Raw genomic sequence first — 21669 nt, 5'->3', positions numbered from 1 at the left:
ATCTAAAGCATATAATAAAAATAAATAATAAATAATAAATTAAGAAATTCACAAGTCAATTAGGCATAAATTAATACATAAATACACATTGTAATTAGATTTTTCGAAGGACTAAACACAATCACATTTTCTAATTGCACTTGTATTAACATATAAGATATTTAATTAGTTGTAGATTTTTAATGTTAGTCAAAGTAAATATACTTTCAAAATGAAATAATTAAGCAATAAGGATATAATGTGCAAAATATTTTTTTTTATGCATAAATTTTATAGAATACACATATATTATTATTTAAATATTTTTTAAAAAAATTGACTTATAATATGAGAGGAAGGTAATATATATTTAGCCTTCTCAAATATAATTCTATTGTGTTAGTTAAACTATTTCAAATTTCAAAACAATTAAACGTTTTTAAAATTTGTGAGGAATCTAAATGTGTATTTCCAAAATTTAAATGTAACGTCAAAGATTTTTCTGCAAAAGGTTGATGAGGAATTGAATGAAATTTTGGGGAAACCAACCAATCATAAATTCCTATATTTAGAAGTTATCAAAAAGATCAAATAATAAATCACTTCCATCATAAACTTCTATATTTCCTCAAGTTTTTTTCGTGTAAAATACCTTTTCTATGATACATTCTCCGTTCACAATTATTCTCTTTGTTTTAAAAAGGAATGTTTATATTTTCTTTTTAATTTGTTTCAAGAAAAATGATCTTTTTTTTTGCAACACTTTAACTTAACATTTCACGTGATATGTTTAAAACCATAATATTAAAAGATATTTTGATATATTTAAAATAACTAGAAAATCCTTTTTGAAACGGAGGGGTATTTGTTATAGTTTTTTTTAAAACTAAAATATAAAATTTTGACTAATATTTAAAATGTGTTTTTTCATTATATTGATATGCAAAAAATTACAATTTATTATACTTTTCTTAGAGTTTTTGAATATCTAAATTTTTTTATTTAAAATATTAAATTAATGTAATCTAATTTAATTTTGAAAATTAAACAAATTGACTTTCAAAATGGACAACATGATAAATAAAAATGAACGTATGAAGTACTATAAGAGTATTATTGACTTAATGAGTGTTTTCTGAACAAGAAATTTTATTGATATTAAAATAATATATCCATGTTCTTTATAATATCATTGGCTAATGAATAATTTGTAAACAAAAAATCTTAATGGTAAATAAGCAATATACATATATTCTTATAGTATTATTAACTAATGAGTAATTTCTGAATACGAAACATTAATGATATCAATGCAGTATGTGTGTGTGTATATATATATATATAGAGAGAGAGAGAGAGTTATGTTAAGTAAAATTAACTTCAAATACCTAAAACACATGTAAATAAATTTTAATGATTATTTTTTATTAACCCTCAAAATTTTATTTGTGCTATATAATTCGAGAAAGAATGAATATGTGTTTTAGCATGTGTAAATTTAGGTACAAACTAATTAGGAATTAGGATATTCGAGCAACTAATTTAATCCTATTTCGAACTAACCATTTCCTCCTAGAAATAATCTAACAGGGCAATAGGGGTTGGTATGAGATAATTTGATTCAATTTTTAAGTTTATTGATTATGATCAATTTAGGCGTTAAAATTTATACACATAAAATAATAGTTGAAATCACTTTATAATAAGGTGAAAACCCATATAATCCAGCACACAAATTGTATTATATCTTGTTTAAAAACGCATCGAGCCTAAGCAAGATTTTAACACAATTAAAAATTAAAAATATGAAACAAAACCTTAACTCAAGAACTTTGTATACCAAATAGTATATAAAAAATTATTTATTAATTTATCCATCGACTTATCAATTAACCCGTTAAGAAAAATCTATAACAATAATAAAATAATAACCCGATATAAAAAAAAAGTTGTTATCAAAACCATTAAATTAACATCTTATTATTTAAGTTATTGACTAGGATTTGATTTTAAACAATCCCCCATCAATGTAAAATTTATTTTTTCTTGCAAAATTGAGACAAAAATACTTTTTTGAATTATAGTATTTAGAGCATATTTTTCTACCTGAGATATTATTATTTAAAATATTTTGACCAAGTAATTATAATTTATTTTTTTGTTGAAAAATCCATATCAAACACACCAAATCGATATTTACAATTTGGTTTGACTTTATTAGAATAATAACGTAAATATTTTTCTTATAAATTTCCTTTAGTTTACTTCATAATAAAGACTACTATAGTTACCTTTTTTCTCCAAACAAGATCTAGATCTAACACAAAAGGCTAATTTCGTCATTTCCATAATATTTTCCCCTAAATTTCACTCTTTATTCATTTCGTTTCAGTCCCTAACCTTATTTTCTCCTACTCCTAAAATCCCCTCAATTCTCTTTACCGGCCCGTTATCCTCGCCGGCATCGCCGTCCTCCTCCGTGAACCATCACTGATCCGCCGTACCCGACGGCGTTTACATTTTTTCAAAATGACGAAATTACCCCTCCCCTTCCTCCTCCTCCTCCTCCTCTGTCTTGTCTCGTTCACCACCGGCGAGATAAAAAAGCTGAAAATCTCCTCCGATCCACGGGCAATGATACTCTTCGAGCGGTTCGGGTTTACTCATACGGGTCAAGCTGCCATTAGCGTCTCTTCCGTCTCTGTTATCTCTACCTTAGCTACGCCGGACCCTTCACGGCTTGGGTTTTTTCTCTTATCGGAAGAAGCGCTTATTCAAGTTCTTCTTGAACTTCAACAAAACCCTACATTTTGTGTTCTAGATTCCAAATTCATCAATTTGTTGTTTACTTTCCGTGATCTTTCTCCACCCCCAAATTCTTCGTTTAACCGATCTTACCCTGTTACTTCTCCTAATGAATACTCTCTCTTCTTTGCGAATTGTGCTCCTGAATCGAAAGTATCCATGGATGTTCGTACGGAACTGTATAATCTAGATAATCAAGTGAAGGATTATCTTTCTGCTGGTCTTACTCAGCTTCCCACGTTGTATTTTCTGTTTTCCTTTGTGTATATCGGGTTTTTGGGGTTGTGGTTGTCTGTATGTATTCGTAATAAGAAATCTGTTCATCGGATTCATATGCTTATGGCTGCTTTAGTTGTAATGAAGGCGTTGAATTTGATTTTCGCGGCGGAGGATAAGCATTATGTTAAGGTTACTGGTACTGCTCATGGTTGGGATGTGTTGTTTTACATTTTTCAGTCGCTTCGTGTTGTTTTGCTTTTTACTGTGATTGTTTTGATTGGTACTGGCTGGTCGTTTTTGAAGCCATTTTTGCAAGAGAGGGAGAAGAAAGTGTTGATGATTGTGATCCCGCTTCAGGTTTTGGCTAATGTGGCATCGATAGTGATTGGTGAAACGGGTCCGTTTATTAGGGATTGGGTGACTTGGAATCAGGTGTTTTTGATTGTTGATATTATCTGTTGTTGTGCTATTATCTTCCCTATTGTTTGGTCGATTAGGTCCTTGAGGGAGACATCGAAGACTGATGGGAAGGCTGCAAGGAATTTGTCAAAATTGACTTTGTTTAGGCAGTTTTATATTGTGGTGATCGGATACTTGTACTTCACAAGGATTGTTGTGTTCGCATTGAGGACAATTGCTGCATATAAGTACCAATGGGTGGCAAATGCTGCGGAGGAGATAGCCAGTTTAGCATTCTACATGGTGATGTTTTACATGTTTAGGCCAGAGGAGAAGAATGAGTACTTTGTTCTCGACGAGGAGGAAGAAGAGGCTGCAGAAATGGCTCTTCGAGATGAGGAGTTTGAGCTGTGAAGTCGAGTTCTAGTGGAAGGTGTCCTGTCATTTATGCAGTTTGCAGCCTAAACACTGTGAGTTCACTGAAGTGATAGTTAGGTTTGCTGGGATTAATTATCATTTACTGTTCTTTTACTTTTTCATTTTTACTAAACAATATCTTGGTCTGTAGTAATAGTACTGTAATCATGGAACAACGGTTTGCATTTTTGGATATTGATAGTTCTTTCATTGGAAGTGTTACGTAAACCTCATTTTCATTGATGTCCTGCTTTATCATGATTTTTCGTTGTTGGTCTTTACTCCCTCTGGATGTTCGTGTGCTTGAATATGAAATTGTAAAGTTTGCTGTTTTCCATTGAGAAATTAGTCTAGTTACGCTTTTGTAGGTTCATTTGGATGGTAATGGCCTTGCTGTCTGTCATGCTATGGCCATTTTGTTTCATGTTCTGTTGTTTGCTTCAGGGTATGCCGTCACTCTAGACTGACTTTCTGAGGTGTGATATTCGGTTTGTACTAATAGCACTTTAGCTATGAGCAATACGGTATCAGTGTCGTATTTCTTTACTCTGAATTTCTTAGATGTGATATTATGTGATATATTAATCTTTCTTAGTATTAGAACGTGTTTTATGTCATATAGCATTTGACATAAACAATGAGGAGTACAAACGATGGGGCATATGCCAAAGAGCTTATTATCAAAGAATCCGTGGAAGGGATAGTATATTGGTGGGAATTCTTACAGTTTTTAGTTTTGTCTAGACCATCACTGAGATATGAAACCCCTTCCAGATATAAGGCTTAAGGAACCATGATGCAATAGAGTAACATTTATTGATGTGCTGCTATTCATAAGGATAATTCTGCCTTTGTGTGAGGAAGTGTTCAGCTGACTTTCACATTTTCTTCTCGTTGATCGTCTACTCCAGAAAGCTGGCTAAATCAAACAGTCTTGACTTGGAAACAAGAGGGTAACACAATTAGGTGTTTTCTGCATGTTGTGTTAGATGCATTTGGGGGGTCATCCCTCATTTGTGAGCATTGTCATACCTCCTTGTTGCTATCTTATCTGTTATCCTTATTAGAATGCAAATGTCATTAGATATCTAATGATAGTTCATTAGATGGAATGTTTTCAAAAAACAGAAAGCACCATTACAACCTTGTCTATGCTGATAGAACTTTTCACTGTTTTCTGCTCAATTGATCCCAATGCTCATTCATACATAGACCATCATGATAGATGAAATCGCATGAAACTTTTGGCTTGACTTTCACTTTTCTGATTGCTTCCTATACCTTTTCTTATGGTTTCTTGAGACAACGATAGTCCATATGCTGCTGAAAATGGCAGCATTGCACTTGTTTTCACTTCCTGATAGCTAATGAATGTAGTTTCCCCGTCCTTCTCTCCATGCTTATTTTGCTACACTTTTTTAGTTATTTTATGCATGGATTGAATTGAAATTCAGTTAGTACTGTTCTCCTAGTTAAGTATTCTGGTGATGTTACAGTCGTCGAACCTAACCTGTGAAAACTGTAATGCTATTCTCAGAGGTCTTATTGTTGCTTAGGACTGGTCACTATATCCACTTATTCTTGCACCAGTATATCTAATAGTTCATGGTTCTTCTTTGATCAACTTGTTGGAGCAGTTAAAAGTGTACTAATATTAGGGATTGATTATGTAACTTTTATATTAGGCATGCCTCATTCTTTGTTTGGTGTTACAAGATAATCTTGATATATCAAATTGTAAACAAGGTTGAAACTTCCCAGAAAATAAAAAACGTAATTTTTGCGGTGAACTGACTATACTAGGGCGCTTGAGAGAAGTGAGAACCATGTTGAAGGAACTCGATAAAATGACCCAGTAACTTTGATGAGAAAGGGTAGGATCATTATCAGCTCATACTTCTTGATGCCTACACATTGAAAGTGAAATTTAGGGAACAAAAAAGCCCCACCTAATGGATAATGGGATACTTGATCCTCTTTAAAATGTCCATCATTTGCATTTTGTGCTAACTAGTTAGTTTGCTTTTTGGTTAAGAGTATAGAAATGCTATAACTTTTATTTCCCACGCCATGCAAATTTGGATTAGTTAGATCCTCAAAGCAAGTAACAAATATCGAGTTGAAAAAATAAAAAACCAAGCATAAATATCACTAGCTTAAATATTTTATCAACACAAGCATGTAATTGACCCAACTAGGAGAACAATCTGCACAAGCTTAATCCACATTAGTATTTTACTTGACTTGACCCATCGTAAATATATTTCATAAAGAGGAGTTTATTTTACTAAATTAATTTTATTAATTATGGTTTGAAATTTATAGTTGACTATTAGTACTTTATATAGTTATTTAGTAGTAAAAGTTTGAAAGCAACTAATATATATATTTCTTAATTTGCTGAAATAAGTATAGAATAATAGTCTTTTTCTTTTTAAATGATATAAAACACAAGTAAAATGAAACGCATGTAGTACATAATCTCCTTTTTAAGTATAAGAGGACTTCCTATTTATTGTTCGATGCTCTAACCTTTCGCGTGTAGTTATCGTGTTTGATTTTTAAAAAATTAATTCGATTAATTTTTAAAGTTAAATTAATTTAACATTTTGAATAAATTTTTTAGCTATTCACAAAAAACACTATATATTGTAATTTTTATATATCAATATGACAAAAAAAATATATTATAATTATTTTGACTCTGAAGAAGGAAGTGAGAAGTAATTAATTTTCTATCTTCTTTCTTCTGGGCAATCCATTGAAACTTTCCACATTTGATTATGAAATAGTAATAAGTTCCACAAATATTTTATTCCACTATTTATATCAAAATAATGAAATCAACAATATCTATAAATCCCAACAATGCTTTAAATAATAACCCACTCTCCACTAATATGCTCGATATTTATTTTTCTAAAACCGTTTATAAAGTCAACTTAATTCTTTTAAAGTAAATTAATTTGCATGATTAAAGCACTTTCACCGCTAATAATGTGAACTTATTACTATAAAGTACGCCACACATGGAGCATTATCCCACTAATATCGATGTCCCACATTTTCCATGCCTTACACTATTTTCACATTCTATATAATATGGTTCGTTTCTCACGATTTATGTAATATATTTTATTAATTTATAATAAATAAAAAAATGTATATTGAATTTTGTATTTTAATTATTCATTATTTATTGATAAAAGTTATCATCTTTTTGTAGAGTCATATTTTAATTATGATTTTCTTCGTTATTTGAGAATGAATATTTGATTAATTTAGTATTAGGTTGTGTTTTAATTAAAAAAGTAAAGAAAATAATGAACAATCAAAAATAAAATAATAGTTTAAAATATATTATTGATTGTAAATCCTTTTATATTTAATAATTTGACTAAGAGATTTATTTTATTTCTAATAAGATGATTTATTAATGAATAATATTTTTGTATAAATTTAGATTTGGATTATTTCATAAATTTTCTTTTGACTTTTAGATTTTATAATAATTAAATATCATATAAATTAAGACGGAGGGAAGAGTGTATAATAACCTATTGTTCTGACAATAGTCTTTCATTCCCATTTTACAAACAACAAAAAAAGGGAAAAAAGAAATTTCACTGAAATGGCGGAGTTTCTGAAGATGAATTCTCCGGCGATATACGGCGGCAGAAGACGGCAGCTCTGGCAGTCGCCGAGGGTTGTAGACTCCGTCTCCTGCCGCCAGCTGTATTTGAGGAGCGCTTATACGTTCTCGAGAAAAGAAACTGTTCCTCAAAAAACTAAGAAGTGTCTCGGAAAAGTCAGAGAAAGAGTTGCGACAGGCGGCAAAAAGAAGGGGAAAATCGGTTGGAGACGGCGGCGCGTGAGGAGGTTTACGGCGGTGAGGAGAGTGAAGAAAATTTGTTGTGCGGCGTTGTGCGGTGTTTTCCGAAAGCTGTTAGCCTGTACTGCTACTGTTGATGTGGTCGATCATGAAAGTTAAAAAAAAAAAAAGTCAGTGTTAGTTACAGTATTTTTAATTTTTTTTCCCTCTTTTTGTCTTTTTTTACCTTTAATTTTCTGACTTTTTTTTATTATATATATAGTTTGTATTCAAAACAAAAAAAAGTGTTTTATTTCTTTTTCTTTATCCAAATATTAAAGCATGAGCATGAATTAGTTTAAATTTTTACCTGAATTGCATCAAATGATTATGAATATATAAAAATAATGATAAAAAGTGTTTTTCCTTTTATTAGGATATATATACATTGTGTAATGCACTTAATCGAGGTTTCAATGTTAGTATCAGACATAGAATGAAATAGCATATGTATGCTTATAAGTTTAGAGTATGGTTTATTATTTTTCAATTTTATGATTACATACGATCCTTGAACAAAACAACTCATAATTGAAAATATCCAATTGTCTTTTTTTTTTAATGTAGAAACGAAAAAATAATAAAGTTTGAGATGTAACCGTAATTAAATGAGCAAATGATAATGCAAGATTAAACTGAAGATTCCAATTAACGGCTATTGACCATGAAATAATGTTGTTTATTGCTATAATTAATGTGACATTAAAGGCCTTCAAAGTGGTTAACCTCAAATCATTAACATCACTCAACTATCATCCCCAAAGTACCCTTTAAAATATGAGTACTTATTATTTAGCTCATCAACTCATATCTTAATACTACAAAATAAAAAGACATTACACAAAAACGCCATTTAGTTTCACCTAAATTTATATTTGTTTCCTCTTACTTTGGGTGTGAACATAAATTTATTTAAATTTATATAAAATTGAACAAATAAATAATTTCATTTTATGTGATAATTTTATTTTCTACGTGTATTATGCCATATAAAACATATATATATGTGTATTTGCACCCACTCAAAATTAACAAAGCATCAGACTACACAAAAGAATTTACATATCGATAATCTAATTTACATTCATTTTTTCTATCAAAGAAAATTTGAAAAAAAATTCATAAAATTATAACTTGGGGATTTTAAATTTCCAAGAATAACACTTTTGAGGTGTTTAGTGTATATATATATATATATATATATATATTGTTTGAGGAAGATATTGATGAGTGAATTCTCAATTTTTTTGATGGCCATTTAAAGAAACAACATTGTTCCTAATGTAAACATGGTGCTCTAATACAAACATTATTTGATTATTTTTACGGCTCAAACCAGTGACTTTAATTTAATCGAGGCAAAACCTAATAAAATAAAAATATAACTAGAGTAATATATAAAATTGGTGTCAAATTAAAAACACTTATTAAACTGTTGAATAGCGCGCGAACTGCTCATCAGCATTTTCCTAACAAGCAAAACGCCGAGCCTTGTTCCGCCATGAAAGATCTCCGTAATAATAACGGAGACCTTTCGATGTAATTATCTATCGCACATACAATCAAAAATAAACTTTTACATGTCAACGATGCATCGAATTCCAATCGTGTTAATTTTTTGTGCCTCCCTTTTTCTCAGATTGCTCCCAGGTATATTTTTATTCTAGTTTTTATAAAATTAATTGGTTATATGAAATGAATATATTAATCATTCGTGAGAATTGATTTCTTTAATAGTCACTCAAGCAATAATTATTATTCCAGGACGTCATGGTGGGCAAAATTAAAATCTAGAAGTAATATGCCTTTCTGAGATAATAAATATTACTCGGTTGCACAAATTGATCTGTTTTCGTTTGTGCAGGATTAGTTAGAGCTGCAATTGTTACACTCGATTCGATTGAAATATATAAGAAACATGAAATGTTTGGATCAAAACCAACAGTATTTTTCCGATGTAAGGGCGAAAACTGGACAATTCTGCCAGATGTGAAGAAAAAACATGTCTTGTATATCTTCAAAGGCGAAGAGTCTTGGCAGGTTTATAATAACGAAATCTCTCTCATTTTTTCTATGTTAGGATCGAATTCACCCACACACATGTGATGAATGAAGAACACAAAAACTTTCAAGAGAAAAAAATGGGAGATCTCCACACACACTTGATGAAGGAAGAACACAAGAACTTTCAAGAGAAAGAGATGAGAGATCTAGAGAGAGACAGAGAAAATCCAATATTTCGTGGTAACACCCCGTGAGTAAACTTCCACGGCGGTGAGGTATATTTATATTAATAAATCAGAGTATTTTTGGTTACAGAGAATAAATAGAGAATAAATAGTAAAGCCTAAAATTTAGGTTGGGAACAGTTATATATATTAATCAGGCTCCACAACCTAACATTCTATTTACTTTCCGTGGAACTTTCTCTATGTGACTTAAGTTTGAGTCGTGAAATCAGTCGCTAACGCTAGGTGTGACCCTTCTCCGGACCTAGTTGAACACAAAATGCTTCGTGCTCTGGACTATCATTTCTATATGTTGCATATAAAACATGAATCTTTATGGCATACGAATAAATCTCCTTCCAGAATTTGACATGATTAAATATGATGTTCTAGCCTTTGACAGAGCTTAAACATAAGAAGTGCAAACGATGCGGGATCTATGAGAAGGATACAATAAAGCCTGACGATACGTTTGATGAGTGGGAGTTATGTCCTGATGATTTCACTAGTCCTCATGGGAAGTATAGTCATTACACAAAGAAAGAGTTCAAAGCCACATTTTTGTGTCCCGAGTGTGTCCACCATCGCGATGGTAATTCTTCAAATCTTCTGTATTACTTTATATTCTTCATAATAAGTATTCGAACATCAGAAATTGTGTAGGTTCACTAGTAGTTCCTGAGAGGCAAGGGCGGAGCTGATTGTTACTTTAGAACTCAGTAACTTATGCAAAATCTGTAAACTTTAAATTCTGACTCCGCCTCTGTAAGGGAGGAAACAAGCATAATGTAATCCCTTCCAGTCTCCTCTTGTGTAGGATTGTATTAGCAATTCATCCTTTATTTAACATAGTTTCCACGAGATACATACAAAATCGGTTTGTTAGACATAGTAAGTACTAATTTTGCATTTTGTTGCATTGTTACTGTAGCTTCACATCACTCATCTGGCTCACAAAAAGGCGGAAAGAGATCAATGCACTGGGCTTTCATGCTTCTTATCGGTGCTTCAGTGTTGATTCTTTTAGTTGTTGGAGCAGTCATTACCTACAAATGTTGGAAGCAAAAAAAGAGGCAGAACGAGCAAGCTCGTTTCTTGAAGCTGTTTGAAGAGGACGATGACATAGATGACGAACTAGGCATTGGGCCGCTTAGTCATGTTATATAGGGAACTAGTACTATCATTTTGCACGTCTCAACGTACGTGGACATGCTTGACGTAGTTGTACAGTAGAACTTAAACGGGGATTGCAAGAGAATGTAGCAAATGTAGGTAGAGCTAGCCATGAGCTTGGAAGTTAGAATGCGACAATTGGAGATTTATGAGTACTGTAAGATGAATCGATTAATAGATACATCCTGTATTTTACATTCTCATTTGAGAGGAAACGATTATTGATAAGCGATTAATATCTGACAGGAAACTATGGATGAAAAATTACATATGAGATCAGAAAATAAAAAGTTGATTCTCAAAAAAGAAGAAATCAAGTACTCCCTCGTCCCATTCTATATGTTACCTTTTTACTTTGTACTTGCATTAAAAAATTATGTAACTTTGCCCTTTTACACTTATTAAATTTTTTTAAAGTCAACTTTATTAATAAATGACAAGATTAATTAACTATTCTGTCAAGGGTATAATAGGCAAAATATGATATTTTATGCATAAATTTTATAAAATGACAAGTATTTTGGTTTAGCTATTTATAGAAAGAGATGACATATAAAATGAAATGGAGAAAGTAATATACTAACCTAACAAAAAAATTGTGTGAGGAAGAGTAGCAGAGAGAGCCTGAGGAGGAAGAACGGGGAAAAGAAAATTCAAAAGAGTGGTTGAAGGAGAGAGAGAGAAGTGAGAAAGAAGACGACAAAAAAGAATTTCTCATAAAAACTTCTCGAATGCGCTCAGAATTCGTGTCGCACACGTGTAATGTTGAGTTAGCGAAAAGTGTCCAAATGACATAATAGAAACCTACTATAGGTGTTCCAAAATGAACAAGATCTACTTGAAGTGTTTAAGTGAAAGTTGGTGCCAATTTTAAGGGGCTACCGACAGATTTAGCCTAATACATAATAAATAAAGTGACATGAACTACTGTGAGGCTATAGGAGTATGTCTCCAGATCAAAGATGGTTCAGTAAAGATATTGAAAAAAAAAGTGTAAAAAAGTGGTGTGGATCATAGTGAGGCTATAGAATTGTTTCCCGAGGTCATTGTGGATGGTTCTATAAAGATTTTGGAAAAAAAGTCCTAAAAAATTGGCATGGTTTTGGAAAAACATGCTGAGAAAATTACCTAATTCATGTTGAGTTGCCCTTAAAGGCTAAAAAGATGGTGTGGTTCATGGTGAAGCTATAGGAATTTTCCTCTATGTCTTTACCGATGGTTCTGTAAAGGTTTTGGGAAAAAAAAGTGTCTTGAAGCTATATCGCCAAGAAATTCTTGGGTTAACACACAATAAAATCATATAATTCTTGTTGAGTGACCCCTAAAATGCAAAAATATGTAGTATAGATCATGGTGAAGCTATAAGAATTGTTCCCCATATCTTTGTGGAGGATCCTATAAAGGTTTTAAAAAAAATGTGAAAGCTATATAGCCAAAAAAATTCATGGGCTAACAAACACGAGAAAATTGTCTAATTCCTGTTTATTGGCCACTAAATGCCAAAAAAAAGTGGTGTGAATCCCTAGTCAGGTTATAGGAATTGTTCCCCATGTCCTAGTGGAAGGTTCTGTAAAGGTTATGGAACAAAAGTATCCTGAAGCCATATCACCAAAAAATCAATGGGCTAATTACACACACGAGAAATTGAGAAAATCGCCAATTACTGTTGAGTAGACCCTAAATACAAAAAAAAGTGTTGTGGATTATTATGAGGCTATAGGAAATCCCCCCCCCCCCCCCCGGCCCTAGCGTATAGTTCTGTAAAGGTTTGGCCAAAAAAATTATCTGAAAGACATGTCACAAAAAAATCCATGAGATAACTGACACAAAACGATATGAAAAAATAGTTCAATTTTTTGTTGAGTGCCTCCTAAATGCTGAAGAAAATGACATGGATCATGGTAATGCTACAAGAATTAATCTCATGTCCTTGTGAATGGTTCTATGAAATTTTTTGACAAAAAGAGTTTGCAAGACATATTCACCAAAAAAATCACGGATCAACACACGAAAAACTGAAAAAATCACATGATTCATGTTTATTGGCCCCTAATTGCTAAACAAATTAGCGTGGATCCTACTGAGGATATAGGAGTTGTTCTCACGTACTTATAGATGGTTCTATAATGATTTTGAAAAAGTCTCGATCAGCCATATCACCAAAAAAATCTATGGACTAACACATTTAAAAATTATAAGATTAAGTTAATGATTGTCCAAGAGAAAGAAAGTTGCAAATTTTACCAAATATAGACTAACATTAACTTAATTATTTGCGATTTATAAAATGGGCCAAACAAGTATAAGTGGTGGACATGACCAAGGCCGCTTTTATGTTGCATTCAGTCTTGGGCCTAAACCACGTCATGTATAAATGTAGGCTGGTGACAGTGTAGACCATGTTGAAGCCCTCCTATTATGGGAAGGCCCATTAGCTCAACTTTTGGTGTCTATAAATAAAGGGCTAGCTAGGTATACTCTCATCTCATTAACCTTATGAAGACCCACCGCATTCGAATCCTAGTTGGAGGAGAAAGAATGAGAAGCAAGAGAAGAAGAGCTAGTTGAATGTACCACATGTCTGAAACACGCTTCTGCATTGATAAACAAGATGACTTAACAGGTATGCATTTTAATCTAGCTTTCTTATGATGTTTATTCACAAAACATAGTAGATCTCGAAAAATTAAAAGTATCATTTCCAATGATTGGGTTCGGCTCGTCAACATTCAACCTTAAATAGGGCAACTTAGTGCGTCCTTCAACTAAGATCTTCTCCATCATTATTCCTCATATCTCATCTACTGAAGACAACTTCTTAAGATCGTATGTTTCTCATTCGAGTCAATATGAAAGACTATACATGAATGACAAACTTGGCTGAAATTCCAAAATGATTTCGTCTCAAACATAATTCTTTTCGAGTAGGTGATATCTCAAAAGAACTGAAACAAGAGGGGAGCCAAAATTAGGGATGGCAATGGAGCTGGGTGGGTGGGTCGGTGGGGGTTCTTTCACATTAAGTTTTGTTGTACATTCCTTCTTAAAATTAAAAGTTGCATTTTAAATTGGTTTTCACAAGTTGGAATTCAATCATATCTTGACTATTATTTTCCCCTCCTTATTAATAGAAAAATATAATTACTCATTCTAATAAAGTTTATAACAGACATATAATATAACTAGACCATTTTATTTATAGGCAGGGGCGGACCCAGTAAGCCAAACGCGGGTGCTCGAGCACCCATTGATTTCCAAAATTTTTTGTATATATATATACAGAAAATATGATACATGTGTTATTATAATTTAAATGAGCATCCATAGAACAAAAGCAGTTGTGGGTGAGCTAGTTTAAACCTCTGCAATAAGAGGCGTGCGAAGCCATTGTTGAGGGTTTGAATCCCGCCTAGATCCGCCACTGTTTATAGGCAACTACTAGAAGCTAATAACTGAAGTATATATGATTAGAACAAAATATAATTGCTAATCACAGTTATTTAGTTTAGAGTATGTGATAAAAAATGCTAATTACAATAATGAAGTATAAATGCCCCTTCTGTTCGTCCGTTTTAAGAGTTTAGATTATAACATTTCACTTTGTTGTAAATTTGTAATACTTTGCTTTAATACATTAGTCTGATGAAGATATATTTGCAATCAGATATATAGTGTGTGTTTGATTTATAAACTACAGAAATAAAAAGATAAGTTAATTAAGAGATAAGTGTATTTTAATAGTTTTCTAAGTGAGAGGGCCTAAAATGCCCTTCAAACTATTTGAATTAGTACAAAATTACCGCTCATTGACCTTTTAACCTCCTAGCCTCTGACTCAAACCTTTTGGTTCAAGAAGCTGACGTCAGGGGTATTTAGGGGGCTGAAAGGTGGATAAAGGATACTTTTATACTAATGCAAATAGCTGAGAAGCATTTTAGGCCCTTTACCATTTAAAAAATTATTAAAATCCATTTCATCTCTTAATAAATTAATATACCTTTTTAGCCCTTTTTAACTTCTATAAATCAAACACACATTGTGTATCTAATTTCAATATATCTTCTTCCTCCCCCTTTTTACCTTGTAATGAACAAAATTTTCCATTCTTCTTTGAAGCATAGATATAAATCATACCATCCATTAACAAGTAATTACTAGAGGTGAGCTTTCTCATTATTTTTTTGTTTCCACCTTCGTCGTGTTTAAAGTTTTATCTAGATAAAAATTTATAAAAACGCGATGAACAAAGGTGAAAAAGAAAGAACATAATGAGAAATCTAACCTTTAGTAGCTTGTTAATAGATGGTATGATTTTTATCGATTCTTCGAAGATGAATTTGTTCATTTGAAGGTAAAAAGGAGGAGGAAGAAGATTTTGACTGAAAGAACATGAATGGTGTTTGATTTATACCACTTAAAAGGCCTCTAAAAGGAATCTATATATCTTTATTAATCTGAATCTAGAATTCCTGATATGGCATGTCTTCGAGGGCTGAATTTCTTTTTTTAGCTTTTCTTCATTTAATGTTTTTGCAGAATATTAACGCATAATATTAATCATTTCCTCATTAGATTATACACATAAAAACTTCAGTTATCAATTTTTACATTAAATTTTTTTTCTTAATTGTAAATTTTAAGAAGATTTATTCTTTACACTTAATTACAGAATTTGAAAAGTTCTTTAACGTTAACTTTTGAACACTATATAAATACATACAATCAAATTGATTACATGTCGGACATGATATTTTTTGTAAAGGATGAAGGTCAGACAGATATGATATATAGAGATAGCCATAAATTTCTGCGCGGCTGATTGAAGAAGATGACTGGAGTTTTGGAAACCTCTTTGAGCTCTGGCCATTCTTCTGTATTTGCTTATTCCTTTCCTTTTTTTAAAAAAAATAAATTAACTAGTGCTATAGTTTATTTTCGTTTTTTGATTATTGGGAACGATGCAGTTTTACGATTGTTAGGTGTACTATTTTTTAATTTTGTTAATTGATAAATGTGATAGGGAATTTGATTTGAAAAAAGAAAAAGAAAAAAAAAGGAAAGAAAAGATTTCATGTAATGTAATTAAAATTTAAGTTTAATTTGTAATTAATGACTCATTTATTTTTTACATATTTAAATCTTTTATTTTCTCTCATCTATGAAATATGAAAAAAAAATTAAAATACTTTATTTATCACTTGTCATCATTATTATGATTTATTAATTTTCATCTTTATTACCATAATTTAATATTATACCTTATATATATATATATAGATTTTGAATTCCTAATTTTTGGAAAAGTATAACTGATCATTAATTGATAATTGATTTTTCTTTTTTTAAAGAGATTTTTCTTTATTTTTTCATCAGTTATGTGTTATATTAAAAACCTTTAAAACTCACTTCTTTAATTCTAATAATTATATTAAATGCAATATTAAGAAATTAAAAAATCATTTCTTTAATATAAGCTTTAATGATATTTATTTTCATTACACTAACAATTTTTTATTTTTCTAATTTCTAGAGTAATTAATAATTATATTGATATTTTATATTAGTCATATAAATAAAGATATTGTTACATTTTATAAAAATCATTACATTAATTTTTTTAATTGTTACTTTTTTAGAGATATTGTCAGATTATATAGAAATCATCAAATTGATCTTTTATTTTCTTTTATTGTTATTTCTTTATGTTTATTATTTACATATTTTAGTTTGACTCAAAAATAAGATGCAAACTATTGAATTATGATCAATTTATGGAGTGGATGTCAGTAAAAAAAAATTCAAAGATTAATTATGCATGAATTTATATAATATTTTTTGTTCTAAAAAAATTAAGGTCTAACAATTATCTATGATACTTCATAAAATTATTTATAGCTTATCATTGTTTATAATCGCACGAAGAGCGGACAAGTTCACTAGTATAATATTAACTACGATATGAACTTGATTTTAATAATCTTCTAAATTAGTCAAATATTGTTTCCTCCCTCCAAAAAAAATATATTCAAATTCAAATTACATATATCTAATTTTTTTTGTGAACTTATCTGATGGTTTTTTGAATTTGTACTTTTTACTATATTTGGAAGCTCTACATATAAGATTATAAATTACTGTTTTTCCTAAATATAATAAGATAATTAACATGGTTGTAGTTAAAATTTGTGCAGTATATACATAAACAATCCACGTATCGTAAGATTCTTTTTTTTTTTTTGATGAATTCAACAATAACATAACAATTGTAATCCACAAATGATGTTTACGGGAGCAACAACAGATTTATGACTGTCAACAGTTGTATATGAGAAAGCTCTTTCAGGTTCTCTGTACCTTAGAGGATAGGCGGAGTTACCCTTGTCCGAGGGTGTTAAGCAACACACCTTTATCGAAAAATTACATTGTATAGATAGGTTAAATTTTGATTATATATATATATATATATATATATTGTAGTTGACACTTTGTAACACAAGATGAAGAGTTAGCTCAATGGTTGAGGTGTTGCCAAATTTCTCTTTAATCTTTGGCCTGAATGTCAGCGGTTCAAATCAGGATTTTTTAAGGGCAACTTTCACATATAGCAAATAAAAAATTTATATTTGTATGCTATAGTAAAGTTTGCATAATTGCGCTCCATAGCAAACATAGAAATTGTATAATTCGCTATACATATATATTTGAGGCAAATTGTATAAAATGAAGTGTATAAAACAAGAAAGAGAAAGACACTTGGGCAGAGAACTGTATAAAAACGATGTGTATAAAACGAATTGTATTATTATAAGTGTATAGAACGATTATATAAAAACGAATTGTATCATTACTTGGGCATGTCATCAGATGTGTTTTTTGTCAACTTTATAAAGAGTGAAGTGTTTGATCAAAGTTTTTGGTGTAGAAACAAGTATTTTTCACATATATGTGTGTGTTTGATTTATAGACTATGGAGATAGAAGTTGAAAGGGCTAAAAAGGTATATTAATTAAGAGATAAGTGGATTTAGTAATTTTCTAATTTATTCAATCTAATCTCCTCACTAAAAAGGTATATTTTGGTCCAGCAAAAAGGAAAAAAGTTCAAGCATCGATTGATCAATTAGACTTGCACAATGAATCTAACTCTGTACTTGTAAATCAAATCCACAAGTAATACATCTAATATGATTTTTAGCAATAATTCATTAATAACAATTGCTTAATTGCCAGCAATTACCTGTTAATACACTTTCTGTAAATGTTGCAAAAGCCTATCGAGACACTTGATAAGTGACAATTAACTAATGTTGATAAAAGGTTTTGCACATTCATGACCCCATATTATTTATAAATACTTTATCACTGTATGATGGTGAGACCTCTATTCTGATCAACCCATTGTTTCAGTAGCTGCTTTGCAAAAACTAAGGTTTTGACAAAAATTCTATACAAGTTTTGAGAAAATTTACAAGTCCAGTGTGACCCCATTGTGCTGTTTCTTTATGAACCATGACAATTAGTGCTTCAGGTGCTGCTAACTCTGTACTCAGAGCTTGATTGGCTCGCCTAGTGCCTATATAGTGGTAAAGGTCATGCGATAGATACCTCAAAACAAAAATTCACCAGACAAGGGGTAAATTTCTCAAATCGTCACTCATGTTGATGAAATTGTGTAGTAAAACCATTTATCTCGCCTTTATATCAAAAAATAACTTAAATAAATTCCTACAAAAAAAACTTCAACCGAAAAAAAAACTATCTTCTTGCACCAGAAACCAGACACGGTAGGGGGTCCCAGGAATCAACTTGAGTGGCCGTGCCAGACATGTAGGATCTAGGGAGGTTGGTGTATAAGAAGCTTTACCCTATGTTTTGAACATAGAGATATTATTTCTGATAGACTAAGTGAGTGGACATTTGCGGAAATTAGTGAATTCTCAACTTTTGATTTTAGGAACTAACAAGCATTAGTAAATCAACAAGCACGTCGCTTTTTGAACTAATGATATATATATTAAACATAAAAATATCCAGAAAGATGCAACAATACAGAGACATTATTAAAAATTATAGCTGAAAGTCTTTTAAATCTTTAGTTTACGAAATTCACTACAGACTTTATGTCGAATCATCTTCAAAATCTTCTAACTTTCTATCTCCATGTAGATAAGTCCACTGATGCCTTTCCTTCTCATATTTTACACATGGATCGTCCTCATAGTGCAGACGATCCAACCCTCCTTTTACAGCTTTGCGAAGTTGTGAATCGGAGATGTCCTCAACGATGAATTGTGAGTCCCTGGCCAAAACACAAACATCGTCTCTAGTCCCAACTCCTCCGGGCAATCTAGCCGCTGCATCTCTTACCAAACAATGGAGAGTGAAAAAAGGCGGTTTATTGCTCTTAAGAATATCGTAATGACAAATCCTTTTGAATAGTTTGCCTCCACGCTTTTTCAGTGGAGCGACAACAACCTTCTTACCATCCACAGCTGTATATGAGAAAGCCTTGTTAGGTTGTGCGTACCTTAGAGCTTCTTCTCTGCGGAAACAAGCTCTTATTTCCTCGCTACAGGGGTAAATCGTTTCAGGACTATTGATAGCTCGTGATTCCTCTGACCTTTCGCCAAGATTGGTTGATTTGTTGCTTTTAATTTCCAATAGAGTCTTTGCAGCCCGATTGGCTTCCTTGTCCGGCATATCATCAGATGTGTTTTTTGCCATTTTTTTTTCTATATATTCCTAATAAAATAAACAAAAGTAAAATTGAAAATTAGAAGAACATATAAAGAAATATATCAATGTACTTGAGAACTCAAGAACAAGTGAGCGAACAGTAAAGCATGTTTGACCAACCTTCTGAAAGGTATTTATTAAAAAAGAAAATATTTAATTTGTTATAAATATGTGTTTGACCGAGATTTGGTGTAAAAACAAATATTTTGGAGTACTAGTAGAAACATTTAAGTAGAGTTGAAAAGAATGATGAAATTTAATAAATATTTTGACTCAGTCCTGATAAAGACAAAATATCAGTCAATTAGAAACAAAATATATTGAGATAGATGAGATCGAAGTAAATGTTTTTAGCTATTTTTATGTAAAATATCATGTATTTATAAATCAGGAAAATTTTATTAAATAGATCGACACTAACATTAAGTAGAACTGAAAAAATTATGAAATTTAATAGAGACTTCGATTCAGTCCTGATAAAGACAAAATATAAGTCAATTCAAAACAACATGTATTAAAAGAAATGAGATCAAAGTAAATGTTTTTAGCTATTTTTAGGTAAAATATCATGTATTTATATATTAGGAAAATTTTATTATATAGGTACAAACATTTTTTTATTTTCAATCCAACAGCTAAAACAAATAATGATTTCCATGATATATTAACAAAATGGTTGATTGAATGCAGAAAAATATTTGGGATAAACAACAAAAATTACTTAATCAAAGTGAACACACAAAATTAAGATGGGCTGACTAAATACTGAACCCTTAAATTATTACATTTATGAAGATCTATTAGCATCTTCAACACATGATAAAACTTTAAAAAAACAAAAAAAATGACAAATCTAACCTCTTGTAACTTTGTTAATGGATGGTTTGATTTTAGCGATGCTTCGAAGATGAATGTAGGAAGAAGAAGGGAGAGTTTTGTTTATTTGAAGGTAAAAAGGAGGAGGAAGAATATGTATTGAAATTAGATATAAAACGTGTGTTTGATTTATAGAAGTTTAAAGGGCTTAAAAAGAAATATTAATTAAGAGTTGAAATGTATTTTAATTATCTTCTAAATTAGTCAAATGAAATCTAATCAAATATTTCTCCTCCCTCCAAAAAAAAAAATACATTCGAATTCAAAATATAAGTCCTGATCGATAAATCTAATTATTTGTGTGAACTTATACGGTGGTTTTTATGTTTTCGACAAATTCACAGCTCTTGATTCTTCTGACCTTTCGCCAAGATTGAATGACGTGCATGTTCTGCTTTTGGCCATTTGCATTAGAATCTTTGCTGCACGATTGACTTCCTTTTCCGGCATGTCATCAGATGTGTTTTTTTGTCATCTTTGTAAAGTGTGAAGTGTTTGATCAAAGTTTTTGGTGTAGAAAAATGTATTTTTCAGATACACAGTGTGTGTTTGATTTATAGACTATGGAGATCTCTTCACTAAAAAGGTATATTAATTATGAGATAAATGTATTTTGAATAATTTTCTGAATTAGTCATCTAATCTCTTCACTCAAAATATTTCTTCTACCCTCCAAAATAAAAAAATCAAATTCAAATTACATGACTTGATGTATCTAATTTTTCGTGCGAACTTATATGATGATTTTTATATTTTTATTTACTATATTTGGAAGCTATATAGATCACTATTTTCCCCTATTATAACAAAACATCTTTAATACAGCTTTAGTTATAAAATTCGCGTGGTATACAATATTTTCCGTCTTCATTTTTCCAAATCTCATCTACTGAAGGCAACTTCTTAAGATCGTATAGAAAGTCTTAAAAGTCACTGTAATATTGAATGATCTGAGTCTATGTATGTA

General features: G+C 30.9%; 3 protein-coding genes and 1 long non-coding RNA gene across 4 annotated transcripts; all 4 read left to right on the top strand.

Annotated features, from left to right (window-relative positions):
* Nucleotides 1-2211: 2211 nt before the first annotated feature.
* On the top strand, nucleotides 2212-4035 carry LOC101255748 (protein CANDIDATE G-PROTEIN COUPLED RECEPTOR 7-like). Its single transcript, XM_004249468.5, has one exon. It carries the CDS (start codon nucleotides 2509-2511, stop codon nucleotides 3814-3816), a length of 1308 nt encoding a protein of 435 aa, XP_004249516.1. The 5' UTR covers nucleotides 2212-2508; the 3' UTR covers nucleotides 3817-4035.
* Nucleotides 4036-7450: 3415 nt separating this feature from the next.
* Nucleotides 7451-7810, top strand: LOC104644383 (uncharacterized). The gene has a single exon (XM_010313971.4). The coding sequence runs from the start codon at nucleotides 7451-7453 to the stop codon at nucleotides 7808-7810; it is 360 nt and encodes a 119-aa protein (XP_010312273.1).
* A 1314-nt stretch (nucleotides 7811-9124) lies between these two features.
* LOC101255448 (uncharacterized) lies at nucleotides 9125-11329 on the top strand. Its single transcript, XM_019216019.3, has 4 exons — nucleotides 9125-9340; nucleotides 9555-9730; nucleotides 10312-10510; nucleotides 10850-11329. The coding sequence occupies exons 1-4, from the start codon at nucleotides 9271-9273 to the stop codon at nucleotides 11083-11085; spliced, it is 681 nt and encodes a 226-aa protein (XP_019071564.1). The 5' UTR covers nucleotides 9125-9270; the 3' UTR covers nucleotides 11086-11329.
* Nucleotides 11330-13306: 1977 nt separating this feature from the next.
* Nucleotides 13307-16240, top strand: LOC112940192 (uncharacterized). The gene is made up of 2 exons (XR_003244140.2): nucleotides 13307-13714; nucleotides 15854-16240. It is a non-coding gene; the product is annotated as an uncharacterized lncRNA (long non-coding RNA).
* The last annotated feature ends 5429 nt before the right edge of the window (nucleotides 16241-21669 follow it).

Source organism: Solanum lycopersicum, chromosome 10, assembly GCF_036512215.1.
Source record: "Solanum lycopersicum chromosome 10, SLM_r2.1".
NCBI lineage: Eukaryota > Viridiplantae > Streptophyta > Magnoliopsida > Solanales > Solanaceae > Solanum > Solanum lycopersicum.
This window is presented reverse-complemented; position numbering and strand designations above follow the sequence as displayed.